A 23,196-nucleotide genomic window follows, 5' to 3' on the forward strand; every position below is an offset into this window, starting at 1 on the left:
TATCCACAGATTCAAGACAAAGCAACTGAAAACCTAAACAGGTATTTTGAAGAAACTGATAAACTGAGTCTAAAAATCTGAAACTACAAGATAGTTAAAACAATGTTGAAGAAGAACAAAATTGTAGGACTTACACTAATGTCGAAAGATTTTCCATAAAGCTATTTTTATTAAGATAATGTGATATCGATGTAGATACAGCAAAACAGATCAATGGAACAGAATAGAAAGTCTAGATATAGATCCATACTTATGAAGACAACTGGTTTTCGGCAAAGGCACCAAAGTATTTCAATTGAGGAAAGGAATATCATTTCAACAAATGGTCCTGGAACAATTGAAATCCACATGGGAAACAAAGGAACCTTATCATGACGCTTATCTTACCATACACAAAAAGTAATTTCAGATGGATTACAGACCAAAAGTAAAAGTTAAAATTATAAAATCTCTGGAATAAAACATAGGCGAGTATTCACAAACTTGAAGTAGGCAAAGCTTTCTTACATAGTTGACAGAAAGCACGAACCATAAAAATTCTAATAAACTGGAATTCATGAAAATTGAAAATTCACTATCAAAAGACATTGCTAAGAAAATGAAGAGACAGGAATTGAACTAGGAAAAATATTTGCTATGCATGTATCTGACAAAGGACTAGCATCTAGAATATACAAAGTTCTGTCAAACAGTCAAAAAGCTGACAACACCAGGAGTTCCCGTCGTGGCGCAGTGGTTAACGAATCCGACTAGGAACCATAAGGTTGCGGTTCGGTCCCTGCCCTTGCTCAGTGGGTTAATGATCCGGCGTTGCGTGAGCTGTGAGCTGTGGTGTAGGTTGCCCGCGGCTCGGATCCCGCGTTGCTGTGGCTCTGGCGTAGGCCAGTGGCTACAGCTCCGATTCAACCCCTAGCCTGGGAACCTCCATATGCCGTGGGAGCGGCCCAAAGAAATAGCAAAAAGACAAAAAAAAAAGAAAAAAAAAAAAAAAAAAAGCTGACAACACCAAATGCTGATGAAGATACAGAGCAATGGAAACTTACCCACTGCTTATGGGAAGCAGAATGTACAGCCACTTTAAAAAGTAGTTTAACATTTTCTCATAAAGGTATTTTTTGGTAGTGAAATAGCACTTTATATCCTCAATCTGGCAAAAATTAAAACATTTTATAATAGTAAGCAGTTTTGATCACAAATCGTTCTTTCTCTGAGGAAAAGTCTGTCAAGAAGTTGGTCTTCCAATGTTCCTTCCCTATAACACCCCTCCAGAACCTCACCTATTCCTAAGAGTTAAGCTTTTTGCTTTATCTCAGTCTCATCTGCCCTCTAGAAATCAGTGCTGCTCCTAAGTGTTTATATCAGTGAGTAGAAAATTTAGGTTCAGACAAAAACCTATACGCCGATGTCTATAGCAGCTTTATTTGTTATCATCAAAAACTGGAAACCGCCAAGATGTCATTCAACAGGTGAATGGATAAACAAACTGTATATCTCTGTAATGAATTACTACTCAGGCAATCCATACAATGATACGAGTGACGCTTAGGAGTATTTTGCTAAGGAAAAGAAGCCAGACCAAAAGGCTACATAGGTAAGTTTTCAATTACATGACATAAAGAAAGTAAAACTATAGGAATGGAAAATAGATAGTGGTTCCTAGGAGTTGGGAAACTGAGAAGAAATTGACACTGACACTACATAAAGGAATTTTAGGATGATGCAACTATTTTGCATGGTATTGGGTGATGGATCCATGACGCTATGCATCGGTCAAATCCCCACGGAACCGTATAATACAAAAAGTTAACTTTACCATATGCAAATATTAAAAACTCAACCAGATGTCAAGAGATGACAGGACAGAATGCAGACTATGACAAATGAGTCTAAGTGTATTAAATATATATGACATAACATCCCTAAAGGGGATGTGGAAAAAATTGTTGACCTAAGTAACTTTGAAAAACGGTGTGTTTACTAGATATTGTAAATACAAAAACAAAATTATTTGTAAGCAAACACTAACTGTGGTTGGCAAATTTTTTTTCCACAGGGCTGTAGATTAGTAATTCTGAAACTACATGTATATTATAGTTGAACAAACAAGCAAATAAGTTGTGATAACAGGATCTAGTTTTCCACTGTCCAAGAAAGAAGTTACAAATAAGCAAGTGGCAGGGGTGGAGGTGGAGATTAGAATGAACCTTGTGAAGTTAAATTAGAATAATCAATGTCAATATGAATGTATATTTTATTTTTAAAATTTTTAATTTTTGTGCTTTTTAGGGCCACACCTGAGGCATATGGAAGTTTCCAGGCTAGGATTTTGAATCAGAGCTACAGCTGCCGGCCTACACCACAGTCACAGCAATGCAGGATCTGAGCCACATCTGCAACCTAAATCATAGTTCATGGCAACGCCAGATCCTTAACCCACTGAACGAGGCCAGGGGTTGAACCTGCATCCTCACAGATACTAGTCGGATTCGTTTCTGCTGCACCATGACGGGCACTCCTGAATTCATGTATATTTGAAAGTATATACTAATAGGTGGGTATAAATATATGGATACATATTTGTTCATATCGTGCTTTCTAATACCCCTGTCCCATAAAAGGAACCAGGGTTCCTTGGAGTGAAGGCTGGATTTAGGCTGGTTCAGGGAAAATACAAGATAAGCCTGGAGCATTTTTGCCCGAAAATAAGAAAGTGCTAAAAGAAAAACGCTAACAAGGAGAGAAAGAAAAAAAGAAAGAAAAAGAATGTTGCATCTCCAAACAAAGCAGGAGTCAATTTAAGAGAGTTTTCAGTGGCCAAAGCTGGAATAACTTGAGCAAATACAATAACAACAGCAGATGAGATTATAATCCAAAGAAATCAAATATTTATAAATCCATACAGATAAGAATAAATGATTAAGTCAATAATAAATGGGGGAGAAGCAACAACTCTTTCTTTAAGAAAATTTCAAATAATTGATACTTCCTCTTCCAGGAGGTAGCATTTCATCTCCCCTCCTGTTGAGTGTGAGACAGACTCGGGGAATGGATTCTGAAAAACAGAGTTTGGAAAAGGAAAGCAGTAAACTTACAGGGGAAACTTGACAGACTAACGTGACCCAGTGATTGACATTAACGTAACCAGTAAACCACACGGAGATCATGTATCATTAGACACGACGGATGATATCCTTTGCCAAAAATCCACAGCTCTAGTTTCAACCTGAGCAAACATCCGTTGAGCTCCAACTCAGGAACATCCTACAAAATACATGACCAGCAGCACCTTTTGAATCATCAAGGTCATGAAAAACAAAGACAGAACAAAATGATTGAAAACCTGTCACACAGCAACGGCGACTAGAGAGATAGGACAACTAAATGCAATGTGGTCTTCTGGATTTAGTTCCGGAACAGAAAAATACAGTGGGACAAAACTAGAGAAACCTGAATAAAGTATGGCCTTTCACAATAATAACGTATGGATATAGGTTTGTTAATTGTGGCAACTGGGAGTTCCCGTTGTGGCTCAGTGGTTGAATCCGACTGGGAATCATGAGGTTGTGGGTTCAATCCCTGGCCTCACTCAGTGGGTTGAGGATCCGGCGTTGCCGTGAGCTGTGGTGTAGGTCGCAGACGAGGCTCGAATACCGAGTTGCTGTGGCTCTGGCGAAGGCCAGTGGCAACAGCTCCGATTGGAGCCCTAGAACCTCCATATGCCACTCGTGCGACCCTAGAAACAGCAAAAAACAAAAACAAAACAAAAACAAAACAAAACAAAAAAAAATTGTGGCAACTGATTACTTTGAATAAAGTCTGCAGTGTGGCTAACAGGGTTGTATTGATGTTAACTTTTTTTTTTTTTTTTTGTCTTTTTGTCTTTTTGCCTTTTCCACGGCCGCTCCCACAGCATATGGAGGTTCCCAGGCTAGGGGTCTAATCCGCGCTGTTGCTTCTGGCCTTTGCCTCAGCCACAGCAACGTAGGTTCCGTAGGTTCCAAGCTGCATCTGCGACCTATAGCACAGCTCAGGGCAACGCTGGATTCTTAACCCGCTGAGCGAGGCCAGGGATCGAACCCAAAACATCATGGTTCCTAGTCGGATTCGTTAACCACTGCGCCCCAATGCGAACTCCTGATGTTAACTTTTGAGTTTTGACAAGTAAACCGTGGTGATGTAAGACGTCAACATTCAGGGATGCTGGGGGAAGGGACCAGGCTACTGCGGAACTCTATGGTATCTTTGCAACGTTTACGTAAATCAAAATTACTCCAAAATAAAGCTTAAAAAAACCAAAAAACACAAACACTTTCCCCCTAAATTGGCAGAAGGACTCCAACCGCTACCTCATAGAAGAAGAGATAGAATGAAGCAAATAAAAAGTGCTTAATTTTTTTTCAACCTCATTGGTCAGCAAGGAACTGCAAATTAAAACCACACTGAGATACCATTTCACAAACACTGGAGTGGCTTGAATTACAGAGACTGACAGCACAAAATATGTGCAAGGATCCAAAACAACCAGAACTTTCACACATTCTAGCAATATTGTAAAATGACTTTTAAAAAAAACCTTCAAAAAACTGGTCGTTACTTATAAAGTATAAACTTACGACAGGACCCAGCAATTCCATGCCTGGTATTTAATCAAGAAAAATAAATAAACAGGGCCAGAAAAAGACGTGTACAAAATAGTCATAGCAGCTTATGCATCCTAGTAAAGAAAATGGAAAGAATACAAATACACATCAGCAGGGGGGAATGTAAACAAATGATAGTCTGTCTCTATACAGTGGATTGCTACTCAGCAATGAAAAGTATTGAATAATGGTATATAGAAAAATAGGGATGAATTTTAAAACATTATTCTAATGAAATACATCAGACATTAAAATGAACTATTAAATTATTCAATTTCTATGAAGTTCCACAACAGCAAGACCAGGTTATAGTGACAGAAATCAGACCAGTGGTTGCCGAGGTGTTGGAAGGAATGTACTGCAAAAGGACATGATTGAGCTTTCCGGGTAATGGAAATGCTCTAAAGTCATCTTCTGGATATTAAATCCACAGATGCTCAAGGACCATAGTCGGCCCTCTGTATCCACGGGTTCCACATCCATTGATATGGAGGGCCTACTACATATGTATTTTTAAAAATTTGTGTTTAAGTGGACCCGCACAGTTCAAAACCACATTGTTCAGAGTTCAACTGTGTATCTTCATGTGAGTGTAACATGGTGAATGCATTTGTCAAAAGCCTTTGAACTGTACACTTATTACAGTTCAAAGCTGATATACCATAATCTTGAAAAATGCAAAAACTTTATGGGAAAGAGGGAAAGTTTTACCAAAGGAAAATGAATAGTTTAAATGTCTCTGCTGTTAAGGAAGAACTAAAATAACTTCGTATATCTGCTAAGAATTAGGATGACAATGACAAAATAGACCAAGAGAAAGTAGGAAAAGGGAATTAAGATGATGCTGAAATAAAAGGTACAGACATTAAGAAAAAATAAAGTGAAGACATAATTCTAAAAGATGCTTAAAAAAAACACATTAAATTGTGTAACCTGTAGCAAGCTTAAGGAAAAAAAGAGAAAAATTTTAAATTACTTTTCTTAGGAATGAGACATGAGACAACCACAAATGCAGAAGGAATTGAAAGAATTTATAAGACATATTGCACACTAATATATAGCAATTAATTTGAAAAGCCAGGGTGAAGGGATTATTTTTAGTAAAATATAAAAATTATTAACATTAAGCAAAGAAAAGGAAGGAAACCTTCATTGGGAAATTTCTCTCTCTTTTTTTTTAATGGCTGCACTGAGTGGATATGTGGCATGTGGAAGTTCCTGGGCCAGAGACTGAATCTGAGCTGCAGCTGCAACCTAAACGCCAGATCCTTTAACCCACTGCACTGGGCCAGGGGATTGAACCCACACCTCGGCAGTGACCCAAGCTGCTGCAGTTGGATTTTTACCCACTGTGCCACAGCAGGAACTCCTGGCCAATTTTTATAGAAGTGAATGAAAGGCAAATAATATCCATCATATATTTTCATAGCTGAGGTCTATCAGACTTTCATAGAATATAATTTTTTTTGTTGTTTTTTTGTCTTTTAGGGCCCTGCCTGCAATATATGGAGGTTCCCAGGCTAGGGGTCCAGTCGGAGCTGTAGCTGCTGGCCTGCACCACAGCCTCAGCAAGGAGGGATCTGAGCTGCGTCTGCAGCCTACACCATAGCTCACAGCAATGCCAGATCCTTAACCTACCGAGCAAGGCCAGGGATCAAACCCGTGTCCTCATGGATGCTAGGTGGGTTCGTTAACCACTGAGCCACAACGGGAACTCCTCATAGAATATAATTCATATTATTCCAAACCACAGAAAACATGGGCAGTGTCCCAATTTTATATAAAGTTAGCATAAATTACATATCAAAGCTTCATTGAAATAGATCACTTCCACTTAGGAAAGTAACTGTAAATAGTCAAAATAAAATTTCAACAAATACAGCTACATATCAACAAAAATCTCAAAATGAGTAGGATTTATACTAGGTGTACTGGAAAAGCTTTGAATTAGAAAGCCTATCATCATAATTTAGTGTTTTATAAAATCGAAGGAAAACAACTCATATGACCATATTTGAATTATTATCAAATGTCATGTTGAAGTGATATTTGATAATATGTAACAACTAATCACAGTAATAACCTTTAGGTAAGACAGGAAAAGGGAATCACTGAAATACCTACTAAAACCAAGAGTCAAAAGTATCCACAATGTCAAAATAATAGGAAGAATCCAGTAAAACTCAGGAATCAAGCAGAGATGTTATCACTACATTTATTCAATTTTAGTCTTGAAATTCTAACAAAAACAATAAGATAGAAATGTAAACAGTTGGTATACATATTGAGAATGAAGAGATTAAAACTCTCTATTTTGCTGAGGATATGATTATATACTTAAAAATCCAAGAGAATTTTAAAAAATGAAAAGCTACGAGCATCGATAAGAGAATTTATGGAATGACCGTATACCAGGTAAATACTGAAATCAATAGATTTTTCTCTTCTCTAGTAACATATGTCCTTAGAAAAAGAAAAAGGAGAAAATATTCCCTTTGAAACAACAATATAAAGAATTGACTCATGGAACTATGAAATCTGTGAATTATATTAATCTTTTTTTTTTCTTTTTACAGCCACACCCAGGGTATATGGAAGTTTCTGGGCCAGGGATCAAATTGGAGCTGTAGCTGAGGTGTATGCCAAGCCAAGGCAACACTGGATCCTTAACCCACTAAGCAAGGCCAGGGATCGAACCCGCATCCTCACAGAAACGTCAGGTCCGTAACCTGCTGAGCCACAATGGGAATTCCCTGAATCATACTAATCTTAATATTTGATGAGGGTGTAGTTCAACTTGGGGTAGAAAAAATAATCTGTTGAACAAAATTTCTCCCCAAACTGGGTATCCATCCTGAAAAAACTAATTAGACTAATCTTATCTCATGCCATTTATTAAAAAAAAAAAAAAGGTACATTAAGGTGTAAGATATAACCAAAATTTTAATATTTTATTAGGACTTCTTGGGAAGACACAGAAGCAAAGAAAGAATTGTGTAGCAGAAAATACTATAAATAAAGACAGTAAACAAAGAATAGAAAACATGTTTGCAATGTAGATGACAGATAAGAGTTTAAAAGCTATAATTATATCAAGAGCTTTTCAAATTGACAAGAAACAGGCAACAGCCTAAGAGGAAAATGAGCAACAGATATAAATTAGGAATTCACAGATGAGCAAACCCAAATGGCCAATAAATACACATAAATATATTTTTTAATTCACTAATAGGAAATTGAAACCAAATTAACAATAAGGCATTACTTTAACCTATGGGACAGGCAAATATTTTAAGTAGTGATGATATTGTCAGTGGGAACATGTGGAAAAAAGCATTTTCTACCCTGCTGGCAGCAGTGCAAATGGGTACAGCTTCTTTAGAAAGCAATCTGGCAAGATTTATTAAAATTCAAAGTACATAAACTTTTTGACCCAGCAATCTCTCTCCTGGGTATATATCCCATAGCAATATAACCCCTAGTAAATAAGATATGTGAGCCCAGATGTTTATTACAGTACTCTGTAGTGGCAAAAATATGTACACAAAGAGGTAAATTGTGGTGATCCATAGAGCAAAATATTATTCACATAATTCAGAAAATTTAGGGAGTCCACAGGACATAATATTATTGATCATATCTGCTAACCTGGAGGGGTTTCCAAAAGTAACTAGTGTGTGAGAAAAGTAAGAGGCAAAAAAAAATTCTATATAATACAGTCTCACTTTTGCAGAGCCAACAATAACAAAAACATATACACATATGTGTACATATGTGCACATGTACATATGTATATATGTGATATCTGTTTCAATAACTGTCAGGGAATTTACAGAAGAATTCATGTGAGACTACACTAGTTAAGGGAGTTTACACTTGCTGATGTTTATATGACTTCAAGTGGTTTGAGCAGGAGAGGCAAATATGCAGGGAAGAAGAAAGAGAGTAGGGGCTAAAAGGAGAAAGAAAAAGGAAACGTTATACTGAAATGAAAGCATTATGATAAGCTTGTTTCCATAAAATTATGTTTGCAGAGATATGCCTATTTTCTGACCTATACAGGGAACGTGTAACTATATGCATTGAGTCTGCTTTTCTAAGCACTTTCTGTGCAGTAACTTATTTAAACTTCGCAGCCACCCTGTGAGGTTCAAATAATTTTTTTCATTTAACAAATGAGAAAACTAAGAGGTTAAATAATGTTTCCAAAGTTATACGATTATTGAGCCCCTGGGCTTGGGTTTGGACCCAGGTAGTGTGACCCTGAAGCCTTGACTCTTCCCCACTAGACACACTGGCTTGTAACCAATTTATGTGCAGGACATATTATTAAGCTAAATACACACCTGCAATGTAATGAGTATATATAATTTTATTTCAGTAAAAAGATAAATTTCTGTAGATATGTATGTTTGAGCAAGAACAGTGCTGTAGCAGTCTAATCTGTAGGCTGTTAATTTATTAGCTCTGGTGAGGGGATGGCTATAAAAACAATGGTGGAGCAATTAGCTTTACTTTCATATATCACTAATACATATCTGATAATCAGCCAGATGGTTTCCTATACAGTGAAAACCATTCATGAATCACTGAAGGTTTATTTCTTTTTTTTTTTTCTCATTTAGGCCTCTTTAACATTTAAGTAACATTTGTTCAGTGGGAATTTCACTGAAATGAAAAGCTTTATGAAAGAGGTGGTATTTAGTGTATAGGTAAGATTTTAAGAAGTCATAGGAATAGTGTGAGAAAAATTTTAGGGCAGAAAACTGCAAGTCATCTTCAAAACGTCTATTGCTACAGAACCTGTCCTAGCCCAGGTGGTTTTGCATGAAGGCAGTATCAATAAACCTGGAAGAATGCATAGGTTTATGCAGTCTCAAATGCCAGGATACTCTCTGGGCAAGTGGACTAGGCACCTGCAACACTGGGCTTCTTAACATTGTGAACTAACTGTGAGAAGATGCCATGGATGCTGTGTGGACACCTGACATGGCCCCAGCCTTGGCTCCACCCTGAAAGTCATCTGTCAAATACTGGCCTCAACCAGAGAGTGCTTTAGTCCATGTGGCTTATGGGTCCACAGGGTGTCAGGGCAGGGCTGTGTCTGGCAGACGCACACTCCTCATCCTGTTGCTACACCTGCCTCAGGTACTTCATGCCACCGCTACTTTGCCAGGAGCAAAATAAATGTACCCGTCCACAAAAGGGGACACACTTCCTTTCTCCTGCTGGATTCTTTACTTCTGCAACAGCTTTGCTTTCTGCCCCCAGGTGGACTTCCTTGCAGTGGCAGGGAAAATCCCCAGCGCTGGGTATGCAGATTTGTCCCTTCTCTTCTGTGTCGTAATAACAAGACATCAAAGCCAGGAGGATGTAGTGATGGGAAACAAAACAGAACAAAACAGAGCATAATGTAAAACTGAGGGCCAGCTACCTGGAATCGCGCATAATCACTATAATAGATCAACCTGGCTTTGAGCAACATCCCTCACCCAAGTTTTCTCACCTGGGAAAGAGTATCTTATAAACTAAAAATTATTTTTTTAATGTATAATTGTTTCACACCATTCCCATTGTTAGTCAAGGTCAATGTCAAAACAAATCTAGGAATCTGGTGCTTACTAAAGACATCTGCTGATCAATAGACTTTAGCTGTTATATGTATCCTTAGATGCTAAATCTGTTTGCAACATGCCCAGGCCCACTAACTAGGGCACTCAACTCTTGACTATAATTGTTATGGAGTTATTTAAAGTAAAATACTGCCATGTCTTTCCATTCTCAAAATGCTTCAGTGTAACTCAATTCAAGCTATAAAATAATACTGAAGTGACATACTTATGGCCGGGGGCAGATATTAAAAGGAGATTCATTAAAAAGTCACTGAACTGACAAGATCAGTTATGCACAGCTGGATAATACAGCAGGAATTCTCTTTGTCAAAGAGAGGTACAAAGAAAGACGTTTTCGTAATAGACAGTTGGCCAGAGCCCAAAGAGCCCATGTATTTCCAAGAATAAATTTCTTTTGTAATTTAACTGTACAAGAAAAAAAAAAAGCAACAACAAAAAATAAACTAAACCTTAGAGAAAGTTTCTAAAACACAAAACTGGTCCTTTGAAAGGGATTTACACAGCTGTTTCATAGTAGCAATAACTCCATTAAAGTAGAAGTCTCACATTTTAGGATCACTTCCTTTAGTGAAAAAATTTATAGGCTATGGAAAGTCATATGTAAACAACTATACTATTCGGACTTGGATATTATATAATTGGCTCTCTCTCTTCAGTCCCAGTAAATCCTTTTTTACTCATGCAAATCTACCCTCATTGATAAAAGCAATTCTAGACTTATATCCTCTTGGAAGGAAAGAATAAAGAAACAAATCACTGATTTCTGAGTTTCAAAAGCCAAATGCTTTATATATACATTAAAGTTGGAAAAATCATGGTGTATGAATGTTAAGTTTTTTTCTTTTCTACTTCAGGGAACATAAAGATAATCTGGGCTGGAAAAAGGAGATAAAAATCAGAAACAGGAAGATAGATTAAGAAAGGACCCTATACCCTCCCCTGACCTAGGCCAAGTCAGGCAGGGAGAGAATGCACCTCCTCAGACAGGTGTGGGGAATCCCAGAGGAGCCTGTGGCCTGGAACTTGCTAGGCAGATCTCAGTACGACATTGCTAATTCTTTAAAATGCACTGTGCCCTGCTTGGCGTGATAGCATCTGAGCAGTAAGGCTGCACAAGGTGTCCAGCCAAAATGGGACCGAGGTGTCATCAAAGAGCCCCTGTGGACACAGAACAGAACAAGGGAACAAGCCACGCATCTCTCATGTCGTCTAAGAGGGGCTCAGAAATCGCCAGCCTTGTTGAGTCCTGATGTTTAGGACAAGAAGGATACAATTTTTGAGAACTCCAATCAGATATGGCACAGCCAGTGTTACCAAGGCAAATGTCAAAATATCCATGCGAAGGACTTGGATCTCTAAAAGCGCCCAAACCTAGACACAAATCTAGAATCTGAGAAGATCCTGAATTGACTGAAACAATGGAAGAAACCCCACATGGATCTAAGATGAGAGTTCTACCAAGCAAAATGGGGAACTTGAAATAAAAGTTAAGTTCACTTTATAGAAAAATCAAAGCATATTTCTTAAACATTGAGGTTTACAGGCTGAGAATTATAAGTACGTCACATGACTACCTCAAGCAAAATTTTCTCATTGTCCAAAGATAGATGACAATTACTATAAAGTTAAAGAATGTTCTTAATATCCAATATCCAACCATCATCTATCAATGAAAAGTATATACGCTGCAATTTTTTTTTTAACTTGGATCATTTTAAACTATTGAAAGGAGTAAAACTTCTCATCATTATTGAAATGTGTTTGATTATACAGGAAGATTAGAGTTAGCTAGACCAGGAGACTTATAAAATGAAATTAAGAGGTGATATTTTATGTATGACATTTTAGTTGGAGTTTCTTTAATCCCAGTTATTTGTCTGCGTATATGTGGTGGGAACAAAGAATAAAGTATAGAGGGAAGTTTTTGGAATTCACACATCCAGATGATTACTGTCCTGAAATAATCACACTGGGAAACCATTAAGATCTAAAGGTGTTGGTTTTGAAAATATTTTTGGAAACCCTCTTTTGAAGTTGGCTTCTGAGATGATATACGAGCCCCACAAGAAAATAGGTGTTGTCACCGGGTTTTAGCCAATTTACAAGACATTCAAGAAAGGTAGTCTTAAAGTCTTTGTAGTCAGACCTTATCTTTGATTATTAATAATACTTCCAAGCTCAAAACACTGATTCAATAAATAAGTCCCAAATAGTATTAATAGGGTTCATAGCACAAAATCATCCTTAAAGAATGCCCCCCCTGAAAATGTCCAAAACATCACCCTTCAGAATGACACCTAATGAACTACCAAAGAATGAGCACAGATGATAGAAAATGCACATTCATTCAACAAGGGAGGAAAAGACAGTCAAACTATGAACTTTGACTAACAGATTTATGATGACTCATGTTGAACTAAATCCTCTAGCTTTTCTTTCTTAATAAAACATGGTCAAAAAGCATAGTCTCCTTTTTACAAGCGAAACAATAATGTCGTTTCAAAGAAAGGAAGGAGAGCATAACAGAGGCAAACCAGCTGGAGTGTTCTCCATGCGAGGCAAAATAACCAAGCACTCCGGAAAACTGACAATGCAAGACGAGATGACCTAAAACACCACTAAATAAATCTCTTTAATGATCTTCCTTCCCTGGCCCCTAAAAAGAGTGCATGTGGTATGTCTGAATGTTGCCGATCCTCAACCTCTAATTTCAACCATATAGAAGGTGAATTAATTGCGATGTGTTCCAAATGACAATTTTAAACATTTTAATATTCATAAACAGAGTTTTTGATATTTAATAAACATTGATGCATCAACACTGACCAATTAGAACAGATATGACAACTAACAGGTACTAGCCATTAACAACTGACATTGTCATACTGGACGACTTATCTGAGCCCTGCTCTTGGGTGTTTCTCAAGGGGGAGAAAGAGCTCTTTTTACATAAAAATAGGGTTTTTTTCTTATGCGAACTCAGTTAAGAAATGCAAAGTCTCTCACTGTGACCTGCTTTTTAAAAAGTCTATAGGTTATTTCAGAAAAGGTAAAAAACAAACTGTAAAAATAAGCAATTTTATCTGTTCAGTAATTTTATTTGTTCAGAAGAAGCAAAGTGATATCACTTTATCAGACAGAAAAGGTCTTCCTGATATTTTGATTTTTCTTTTAAATTGAAGTATAATGGAGAATATTATATAAGTTGCAGGTATATAATATAGTGATTCATAATTTTAAAAGTTATATTCCATTTGTAGTTATACAATATTGGCTATATTCCCTGCATTGTACAATAATATATCCTTGTAGCTTGTTTTTACGTAATAGTTTGTATGTAACAGTTTGTACCTCTTAATTCTCTACCCGTATATCGCCCCTCCTCCATTTCCTCTCCCCACTGGTAACCACTTGTTTGTTCTCTGTATCTCTGAGTTTGTTTCTTTTCTATCATAAAAATTACATGCAGTCCAGGCTCTGTTGGAGAAAACCATGCTATAACCAGTTACTGATAATGGTGGAATAAGGATAAAAGGGCTTGTACTATCAAATACTTAGGACATAGAAGATTACAGAATTATTCCAAAGAGTAACAGGCATTTCTTAGACTGCCTTTTTTTTTTTTTTCATATTGAAAGAGAAATGCATTCCACAGGTGTTTGCCAGACCCAGCCACCTCCATCTCTTACTTGCGGCAGCCCCTAACACACACATCCTCTTTCTCTCTCTCCCTCTCTCTGTGTGTATATTTGTGTGTGTGTGTGTGTGTGTGTATTTCTATCTCCATTTAATTTTTCTCTTGATTCTTCATTGAAACTTTGGCCGGGGGCAGATATTAAAAGGAGACTCATTAAAGAGTCACTGAACTGACAAGTTCAGTTATGCACAGCTGGATAATACAGCGGGAATTCTCTTTGTCAAAGAGAGGTTATAAAGAAAGATGTCTTCATAATACAGAGTTGACCAGAGCCCAGAGAGCCCAATATTTTAAAACCACAAATCTGAAAATGTCCCTTCCCTACATAAAACTTTTCAAGAAGTCTCTATTGCTTTTAAAATGAAAGACCAAATCCTTAGCATGATTACATGGCCCTGAATGCTTGGCCCTGCCAATCTCATTTTTAACCCCTTCGATCTCCTTTTGAACCTCCCACTTTCATTCACTGTCTTCCTGCTACACATTCTTTGGCTGTACACATATATTCTTTCCACTGTCTTCACCAGCTGTTTCCTACTTACCTTACTTTTTTTTTTTTTTTTTTTGTCTTTTTAGGGCCACACCTGCAGCATATGTAGGTTCCCAGGCTAAGGGTCAAATTGGAGCTTTAGCCCGCCGGCCTACACCACAGCCACAGCAACACGAGATCCGAGCTGTGTCTATGACCCACACCAAAGCTCACGTCAACGCCATATCCTTAACCTATTGAGTGAGGCCAGGGATCAAAGCTGCGTCCTCATGGATGCTAGTCAGATTCATTTCCACTGAGCCACGACGGGAACTCCTTCACGGGAACTCCTTCCTACTTATCTTTCGATTTCAGCTGTCACTTTGAAAAGGCATTCCCTGAATTCCCAGGTAATTTTTTTCTTATCATTATGAACTCATGGATTTAACATTAGGTGGATTTCAGTTCATTGCAATTATTTTTTTTCCCATTGGAATTATTATCCTGTTCAAATTGTCTCATTTTTAGCTAATAGTAGCCTTTGAAAATTGGTTCCACATTCGTGAACCAAGGTACAGATCTATCAGCCTTGAGAGCATCTTCATTATAGGATATGATAAAATATCTACGTTCATGTTCATCTTCTACATATCCTGACCTGTACTTGGACCCACCACACATTTCTCAAAGGTCTCTTGGCTTCTTTTGTTGGGAAAATGATATATTAAGACCACAACTTTTGTACTTAAGATTCTCATTGTTACTGAGAGCTTGGTGATTTTTTCTAGGCCTTTCCAGTGGACAGAGCTGGGTAATATATTTAGATTTACATCTACATCATACCAATCATATTACATACCTACCCTATTACATATGTTCTCAATTGCATATATATATATCTCCTATGTACAGTACATATGTATGTATATTAAGTACCTTATGAGTTAATACTGATATTTCCAATTCAAGTTCAATACTAAAAAGTTTATACTTCTTCCATATCTTCTGCATCTCATTTTTTCCCTATTAAAAATCCTGCTTTTCAAGGTCACAGGAGATGATAAAATTAGAATATATCATAATTAGTCATTTCTTTAATTCAGGTTACATATAGAATAATCTCAAAAAAATTAATATAACCAACAGTATGATTACAGACTACATTTAAAAAAACCTTTTTGTTTGACCCACATGACCACATCAATAGATGCAGAATGAGGATTTGAAAAATTAAAACTCAGCCACAATAAAACCTCTTAGCGAATTATATCACATATTGTAGTAATTATAATTGAAGAAAACTTTCTTAATCTGATAAAGGGGTATTTACAAGCACCCCATCAAATGGTGAAGAGTCAGTCTTTTCCACCTGAGATCAGGAACAAATCGAAGGTGTTTGTTCTCACCACTCCTATTCAAAATAGTACTGAAAGCCTTAGCCAACACAATAGGGTGAGGAAAGGAACTAAAAGGCACATGTACTGGAAAGAATGAAATAAAACTGTCTCTATTCATAGGCTATGTGACCTACATGAAAAATCTAAATAACTTCCATATAAAGGTCTTAGAACTAGGAAATGAGCTTAGAAAACTCACAAGATAAACGTCAATACATAAAAACAATCTAACATACTTTTATATACCAGCAATAAAAATTAGAAACAGAATTTTTAAAGTGTCATCTAGAATAGCTTCAACAAATGAAGTAACTAGGTATGAATCTAATTGATAATTTTAAAGGAACTCTCAACACCAACAATAAGAAAACAAATATCCAATAAAAAAATGAACAAAAGATTTGAACAGACATTTCACCCAACAAGATATTCAGATCATAAATAAGCACGTGAAAAGATGCTCACCATCTTAAAACCATAATGAGATGCCATTATCCACCTATTAGAATGGAGAGGAAGTAAAAACAACCAAACAGTGAAACTGACTGATGATGCCAAGTGCTGACAAGGAGGCAGAGTAACTAGACTTCTCAAACATTGCTTGTGGGAACGGAAATTTTCATGAAATGCCATCAACTGAGGAAGGTATCATACAGAACAAGAGGCAAAGTTAACCTTTCAAATGAAAAGAAAATTAAGAACTTAGCTAAGAGAATATTGCACGCAGAGCTGCTGATTAAAAAAAATCAACACACTTAAGTTGCCTAATGGATAATTTGTGTGAGATATTTGGCCCCTGCTGATATACAGTTGGCTGGTTTTCTCTTGCACCTGTAAATTGTGGTTCTCGCAGGCTAATATCTTCAGTCATACCAAGGAAGACTTCTGATACTAGACACAAATCAACAGATATAACCCTGCCCTCAGTCTCACAATTTATGCCTACAAGAAGAGGTTTATCAGCCTTCGAGGAGCTATGGAGCAGAGTTTTACGTGATGTTATCACTTTCCTAATTGGTTATAAATGTGTGTATATGTCATATATATAAATAATATAAATAAATAACAATATAAATATAAGACAAATAAAATAACATAAATTACATAAAACAAAATTGTCCAGATTTATGGCATTTTAGACAAGGAAGGTGGCCAAGAGCACGACTGTGGCCTTAACTCCTCTGTAAAATAAAAAATTTAATGAGCAAACACAAGCACTTCTACTTTGTAGAAGTGTTTTGGATATATGGGTAGCAGAGGAGACAGGAAATCTGGGACGCAGGTTTTCTGCACACCTAACTGGGGTTGAACCTAGGTGCAGTATCTCTTTTTGTATGTCTGATTGCCTGGACCTCTGTAGAGGCATAAAACAAGGTGTTAATTAGAGCTCAAGTTTAAGGTTCCTATTAAGGCATGAGAGAAGCAGACGAATCATATATTTCTGGATAAAAATCAGAGATAGTCATAAAACCATTAGACAAATTATACTAGATGCAAAGTCTCACTTTATATTTAGCCTTCTCCTTGGACAATTCTGCCCAATCTCTGTTTTATTACTCATATTATACAGTAAATAGAGTACATATAGCAGCCCTCTCTACTTTAAAAGTGAGGAAAACATGAAATTATACATGTAGAAACATTTTAAAAGAAAATGGCACTAGGGAGATGCAAGACAATATTTTCTTTAATAGCTGCGGCTAACACTCTCCCAAGCAGAAAGTAACTTTCCAGACAGGAAATCTAATAGCTAGATTGTTCTTTCATGTCTGTGATGTGTAAACAATAGCTAAGCTAGTTTAAGCAGTAGTATAAGAATGGTGGTTCTGCCAGGTGCTTTGCACTTGCCGTTGTAACAAATGGGCACAATAAATTAACTCATGAAAATATACCATCCACTTAAAACTTTGGCTTTTACAGGCAGCGTAGAAAGATGTCAGAGTCCTGCTGCCTATCCCTGGGAACTATATCTACCCACTTATGATGAATCATGATGGAGGATAATGTGAGGAAAAGAATGTATGCACATACGCGTGACTGGGTCACTTTGCTGTGCAGTAGGAAACTGACAGAACACTGTAAACCAACTGAAATGGAAACAATAAAAATCATTTAAAAAAAGAGAAAGATGTCATAGGAACGATTCTGAAGATTAACAATTTCAGTCCTTACACTCTCCAAAACCATTTCTGCTGAGAATGACTTTGCTGGCTATGGTGGGTTTCCTAAGATGATTAGACACAGGATGAAAGGGGAAATTAATTAACCAAGACCAACTTAGCATTTCTACTCTTTTCGGCACTGAAGACTGTAGAACAGTCAGTCAAATTGATTTAGACTACCTAACACATCTAAAACACCACACACACACACAAGACTGCATAATTTTCAAGTCACTCTTTCCAATTGCCTTGTTCTTGTACTGCACTTGTTAACAGCTTTGCTTTACAATTTCCTTGTATGTAGAGCCTGTCAGGCGGAGAAGAGATATTTCTATTGAGTTCCACCTTTGGATAGCATTTAGCACAAGCAAGAAATTTAGGTTATATTAAACATCTAGAATTACCAGAATGACAAAATTAAAAAGATCTCTAAAGTTCATGGAGGTTAACTATCTTACAGGGCAAGCAGTTGACATAAACTATTTCATTTAATCTTTACAATAATTCTAAAAGGGAATAATTATTAACCTCATTTTATACACAGGAAACCAGACGCTTAGAGCTTAAGTAATCTGCTCACAGTCACGCAGTTTATTAGTGAGGAATCTGGAATTTCAATACACATTGGTCTGATTCAAACTACTTGCTTTCCTTCCACACTGAACCTCTCCATCTACCAGTGGCTGATTTCTCCTGATACAGCACATCTTTGGACAGTCCTGGCAAGAGAGCTTTCTCAGGTCAAACAACTAACTAGGAAAAAATTATAATGTGCCATTAAAATTCAAGTTACCATTTGCCATAAATAACAACATCCCGATCCTGGGAGGGGGAGGGGCTTCTAAGCCTATTATTTCCTTTTGAAGATAATCCTCAAAATCACTCTACCACACACAGGTTTCAGATTATAACCAAATGCCATATCTTTCCTTGAAAAGGAAGACCTGAGAATTATCTAAAGTTACATCATTTCTTGATTGAGGTCTCAGAATTCTGCATAACAAATCTAGGTGGTTTTAGCCTAAAAAGGTGTTCAGATAGATAATATCACCCAATCTTTTAATTCTTAAAAGAACTTCCAAGTGATTCCTATAGAATATCTTACTATAATTATAGTTACATTCTGATAGATCTGCCTGGATATATCACTTGTAAAATACACCTCCAAGTAAGAGACTGAACTGAACACGTTAATGGGATAATTTGAGCTTATCCAAATGTTATATACGATTATGCAGAAGTCTTTAGCACTGATGATAATTGTTGCTTAGTTATAGCTTCCATCATCTCCTGCCCAGAAGATCCCACCATCACGTCTAATAAGATGCAATAAAATCATGGGTACAGCATTCTTGTTTCCTGCTTGTAGTAATAGAAGGACATGCGTTTAGTTTAACAAGTATCTACAGCAAATGATATAGAAAAAAAACAGAGTACTAGAACAGTGATCATATGAGATGGCATCTGTAATGAGTTTCCCTTGTCTCTCCAGCTCTCTCCCACTCACTGCCTTTCTCTGTATGTTTTACTTCTCTTCCGTCACTCCAGAAACACTTGGTTTGACTCCAAGAATCTCTTCATCCACTCAGCTCTTAGGTTATTTTCATGACCCTTACACCTAAAAAAAAATGATCTCCCCCATGTGAGGACTTGATCAGTGTCTTGACCTACCCACCAACCCTCAGCAGAGGGGGCTCCAAAATTGTTAATTCCAAGTCTCAATGCCTTAAACCCCAGCACCTGAAAATTACACACCAATTGGAAATAAGCTGATATTTTATATAATGAATTGCTCCAAAACTTGCTGATATCCCTTCAGATAAACAATTAAGTTGGACAACCTTTTTTGTCCTTCAAAAGAAAAATAACCAAGAATAGAAATCAATTAGAAATTTAGAAATTTGATTTTTAAAGAAATCCCTTATCAAAAGTAGCAAAGCAATGTAACCCCATTATTATACGGTTCTTGGTTAAACAGTCCAATCGCATTCATGGATCAATTCATAAAGTAAAATCCTGATATGAAATGATTACTATACAAAATGAATACCTGTTCTATTATCCAACAGCAGCATATGAAACTATTCAAAAACTATCATCTAAGTATGGACTCTGTGCCAGGCACTAAAGATGGACTTAGCTATATTTAATATTTACATGGAGTTATGCTACTGATAAATTGATTCACATTTTCCAAGACCATAACAATATTCTTATGGAGTCAGAAGTCTAACATAGAGGCGTCTAAACAATTTTCAAACAAAATTACTTATCAAATAAGTTATGGAAATATAAAAATTTAAAAAGGCATTAGCTCCCAAGTTTTAAACTATCATACCTTTTCTTCTCCATTTCCAATATTCTAAGCTGCTGCTTTCCTACTCTACAAATTAGATTCATGGAGGAAAGAGCTAATATCTAAGTAAATTACAGATAATGTGTGTCAAGCTACTTATGAAAAATTTGATTACAAGATTAACCATAACATGAGACCAAAGCAAACATCGTTTAAATGACTAGAATCCAAATGTAATGGAATTTGTACTTAATGCTGATCAATTTTGCATTGCCAGAAGTAGTACGTCACACAATAAATGCCTGATATAACATGCCTATTGCATAAAACATGCCCACGTTAACATGCAATTTATCTGTGTTGCAAGGTCATGGAAAAAATTCCAGTAACTAACCCTCTGTTGGAACCACCCAATGAGTTTAATTATAGACTTGTCTGTAATGAAGACTCCCTACATTAAATACTTGCTTGGAAATCTCCTCCACATACTCTAGAAATTTCAAAAATAATAAGACATTGCTAACACACTTACAGTAGAAGTTCCTTTTTGCTCGTGGGTTCATCATTTGGGGATGTTTTCATCAGGAGTCATCATGCTTTTGATCTTTAATGCCGTTCTTCCTCCAAGATTTCTTGTCCGTAATTTCCCAAACAGAGTCACTTGTACTAACAAGCCATCGTCCCATACTGTTTCCTTTTTCTGTGTGAACGTTACCCTGTAGATCAATTTCCTGTCCAAAAGCACCCAAAAATGAACAAATGCTGCTCTATGCAAGTGAAATGTGCCACTCAAACACTCTGTGTTTGCAGTTTGGTTCAAGAAGAAATTCCCTGATCGAAAGGAGGAACTATACCCCAGTTGTTCCAGAGAACTTAAAACACAGAAGCCTCTTCTTTGTGAATGAGCAGATCAAAATTGCCAGCGTCATTTATTCTCACTAGTCTGTGGCTCAAGTACTACTGCACCCGAAGCATCCATGTACTGTGTGCAGCCCAAAGACACTCCCAATTGCCACAGTAACAATATCCCAACTATATTTTAAAATCAGGCTTAGTATGCTTTGAAGTACATAATGTTTTCCATTCCTGAAAGGACAAAGAGATCTACATTGTCAAAGTTTATTTTTAAGCTCATGTGCTTGCTAAGTGCAGTGGCGAACAGGCTTTCCGTGCCTGTAGTACCATTGCTGGAACCTATTAATGCAAACAGATGAATCGTTGGCTTGGTTCCACATAGGCTCTTATTTCTTTTTTGCAAACCTTATCTAAATAGCATTGATTATAATTTTAAAAATCAAGAATGCTATTACTTTTCTGAGCTTGCTTGTTTTAATTTTATCAGTACAGGAGCAATGTAAGAAAGGCAAATAAGAGGAAAGTTTCAAATAGCTTTTGCTGAGATAAGAACATTAGTAATTAGAGGTAGATTCTGTTTCTGGAGAGAGTTTGAGGGGCATTTTGGAGACAGTACAAATGACAACAAATTTTAAATAAAGGAGCCAAAATAAAGAATGAAAGAGGGAGTAAGTGAGAGAAAAGAGGAGGTAAGGAGAGAGGATGAGCAAAAGTCAGAGAGAGTGAGTAAGTGAGTGAGAGAGAAAGATACGTTGACTATTAGCAATAATTCTTCACATATTTTCTTATTGTTGGGGAAGCAAATTTTGCTCTGGTTTGTATAACCCCCTACCAGTCTGCTCAACTCACCAAAATTAGCCCACATGTCATCTAATACCAGACTAAGACTTGTAGAAACACATTATTGCTCTATTAGAGCCATAACAAAATACAGCTGAGCAGTGAGCATTAGGTGGTAGGGTGACCCTGAGGTAATACAATCCGTATTATGGAATTCTAGCCCAAATTTTGACCATCTGGTTTTGATATGATAATAAATGTGATAATGTACATTAAACACGAGTATTCAAGTAACATAATCCTTCCATCTGACTAAAACAATGCATACTTTCAAATCATATGAGAGAGGTTTGATAGACAGACACTTATATTTATGGCTGCACATATCAGAACAACCCTCGCCATGTGCAAACTTATTACATGTACACATACGCAGCAATAGCACACAAACTGTTAGTGGTTTTTCCAGAAATAAGAGTGAGGTTTCACTGAATCTACGCTCTCTCCTGGACATTCCTTTGTACAGTTGCACTAATTTGTGGGAGGCTTGGCTGAGATAGACGGGGACGGAAGAGGAATGGGAAAAATGATAATGCTAATTGGACCAGACAGAGATGTGAACCCCTGACCTTGGCTGCATTAGTACCATCTGATGCTATAATCTGATGAAGTACCCAACCACGGGCAACTTGAAAAATAAACTAAATCAGATTATCCTTATCCTGTTTTAACTTCGTGGGAAAGAGTTTCTGCATTTCAAATCCAGATATTACCATATTACTAGAGGTCAAGTAATTCAGTGCTGTAAATGATTCTAAAGTCTAGACATTAAGATCCCTTTAAATTAGCATCCTAGAACTAGACCAGTTGATGAAAAAGTCCTAACCCATGAGCATTTGCCGACCCCTCATATTTGTATGTGAGAAAGCTGAAGGGTGACCTGGAGGATGGAGAAGGTGGAAGCTGCTGGAATGAAAGTCATGCTGGGAATGACAAATGGTAGTTAGTAAGGGGTTGAAAGATAAGGAGGTATTAATGGTGGTTGAGGGCTTGTTTCCTCCTGATGTTCAAAGCTCCATGAGTCAGGTGAATGGTATTTGAAGGAGTTGGCACAAAATAAAAACCCCAAGTGCTGTTTCTTGGTTTGAACCAAACCCAAACCTTTTCAAAGGCGTGAAAACATGCAGCCACATTGGTGTGGTTTTCCTTTCCTGGGCCACTCTTCTTCCTGGTGCTGACCAGCACCACACTAAAGTCTTGCAACATG

The 23,196-nt window shown here is 37.0% G+C and overlaps 1 protein-coding gene across 2 annotated transcripts in view; it reads right to left on the reverse strand.

Annotated features, from left to right (window-relative positions):
• Positions 1–21,244, reverse strand: part of KCNK2 (potassium two pore domain channel subfamily K member 2) — a 230,431-nt gene extending 209,187 nt beyond the window's left edge. The window contains exon 1 of one of the 2 annotated variants that reach the window (XM_021102126.1): positions 20,827–21,239. In XM_021102126.1, the coding sequence (XP_020957785.1) occupies positions 20,827–20,860 (34 nt within the window). In that variant the 5' untranslated portion in view covers positions 20,861–21,239. Of the gene's footprint in view, positions 1–20,826 lie in introns of both variants that reach the window. The other variant, XM_021102132.1, reaches the window with a different exon arrangement.

Source organism: Sus scrofa, chromosome 9 (assembly GCF_000003025.6).
Source record: "Sus scrofa isolate TJ Tabasco breed Duroc chromosome 9, Sscrofa11.1, whole genome shotgun sequence".
Taxonomy (NCBI): Eukaryota; Metazoa; Chordata; class Mammalia; order Artiodactyla; family Suidae; genus Sus; species Sus scrofa.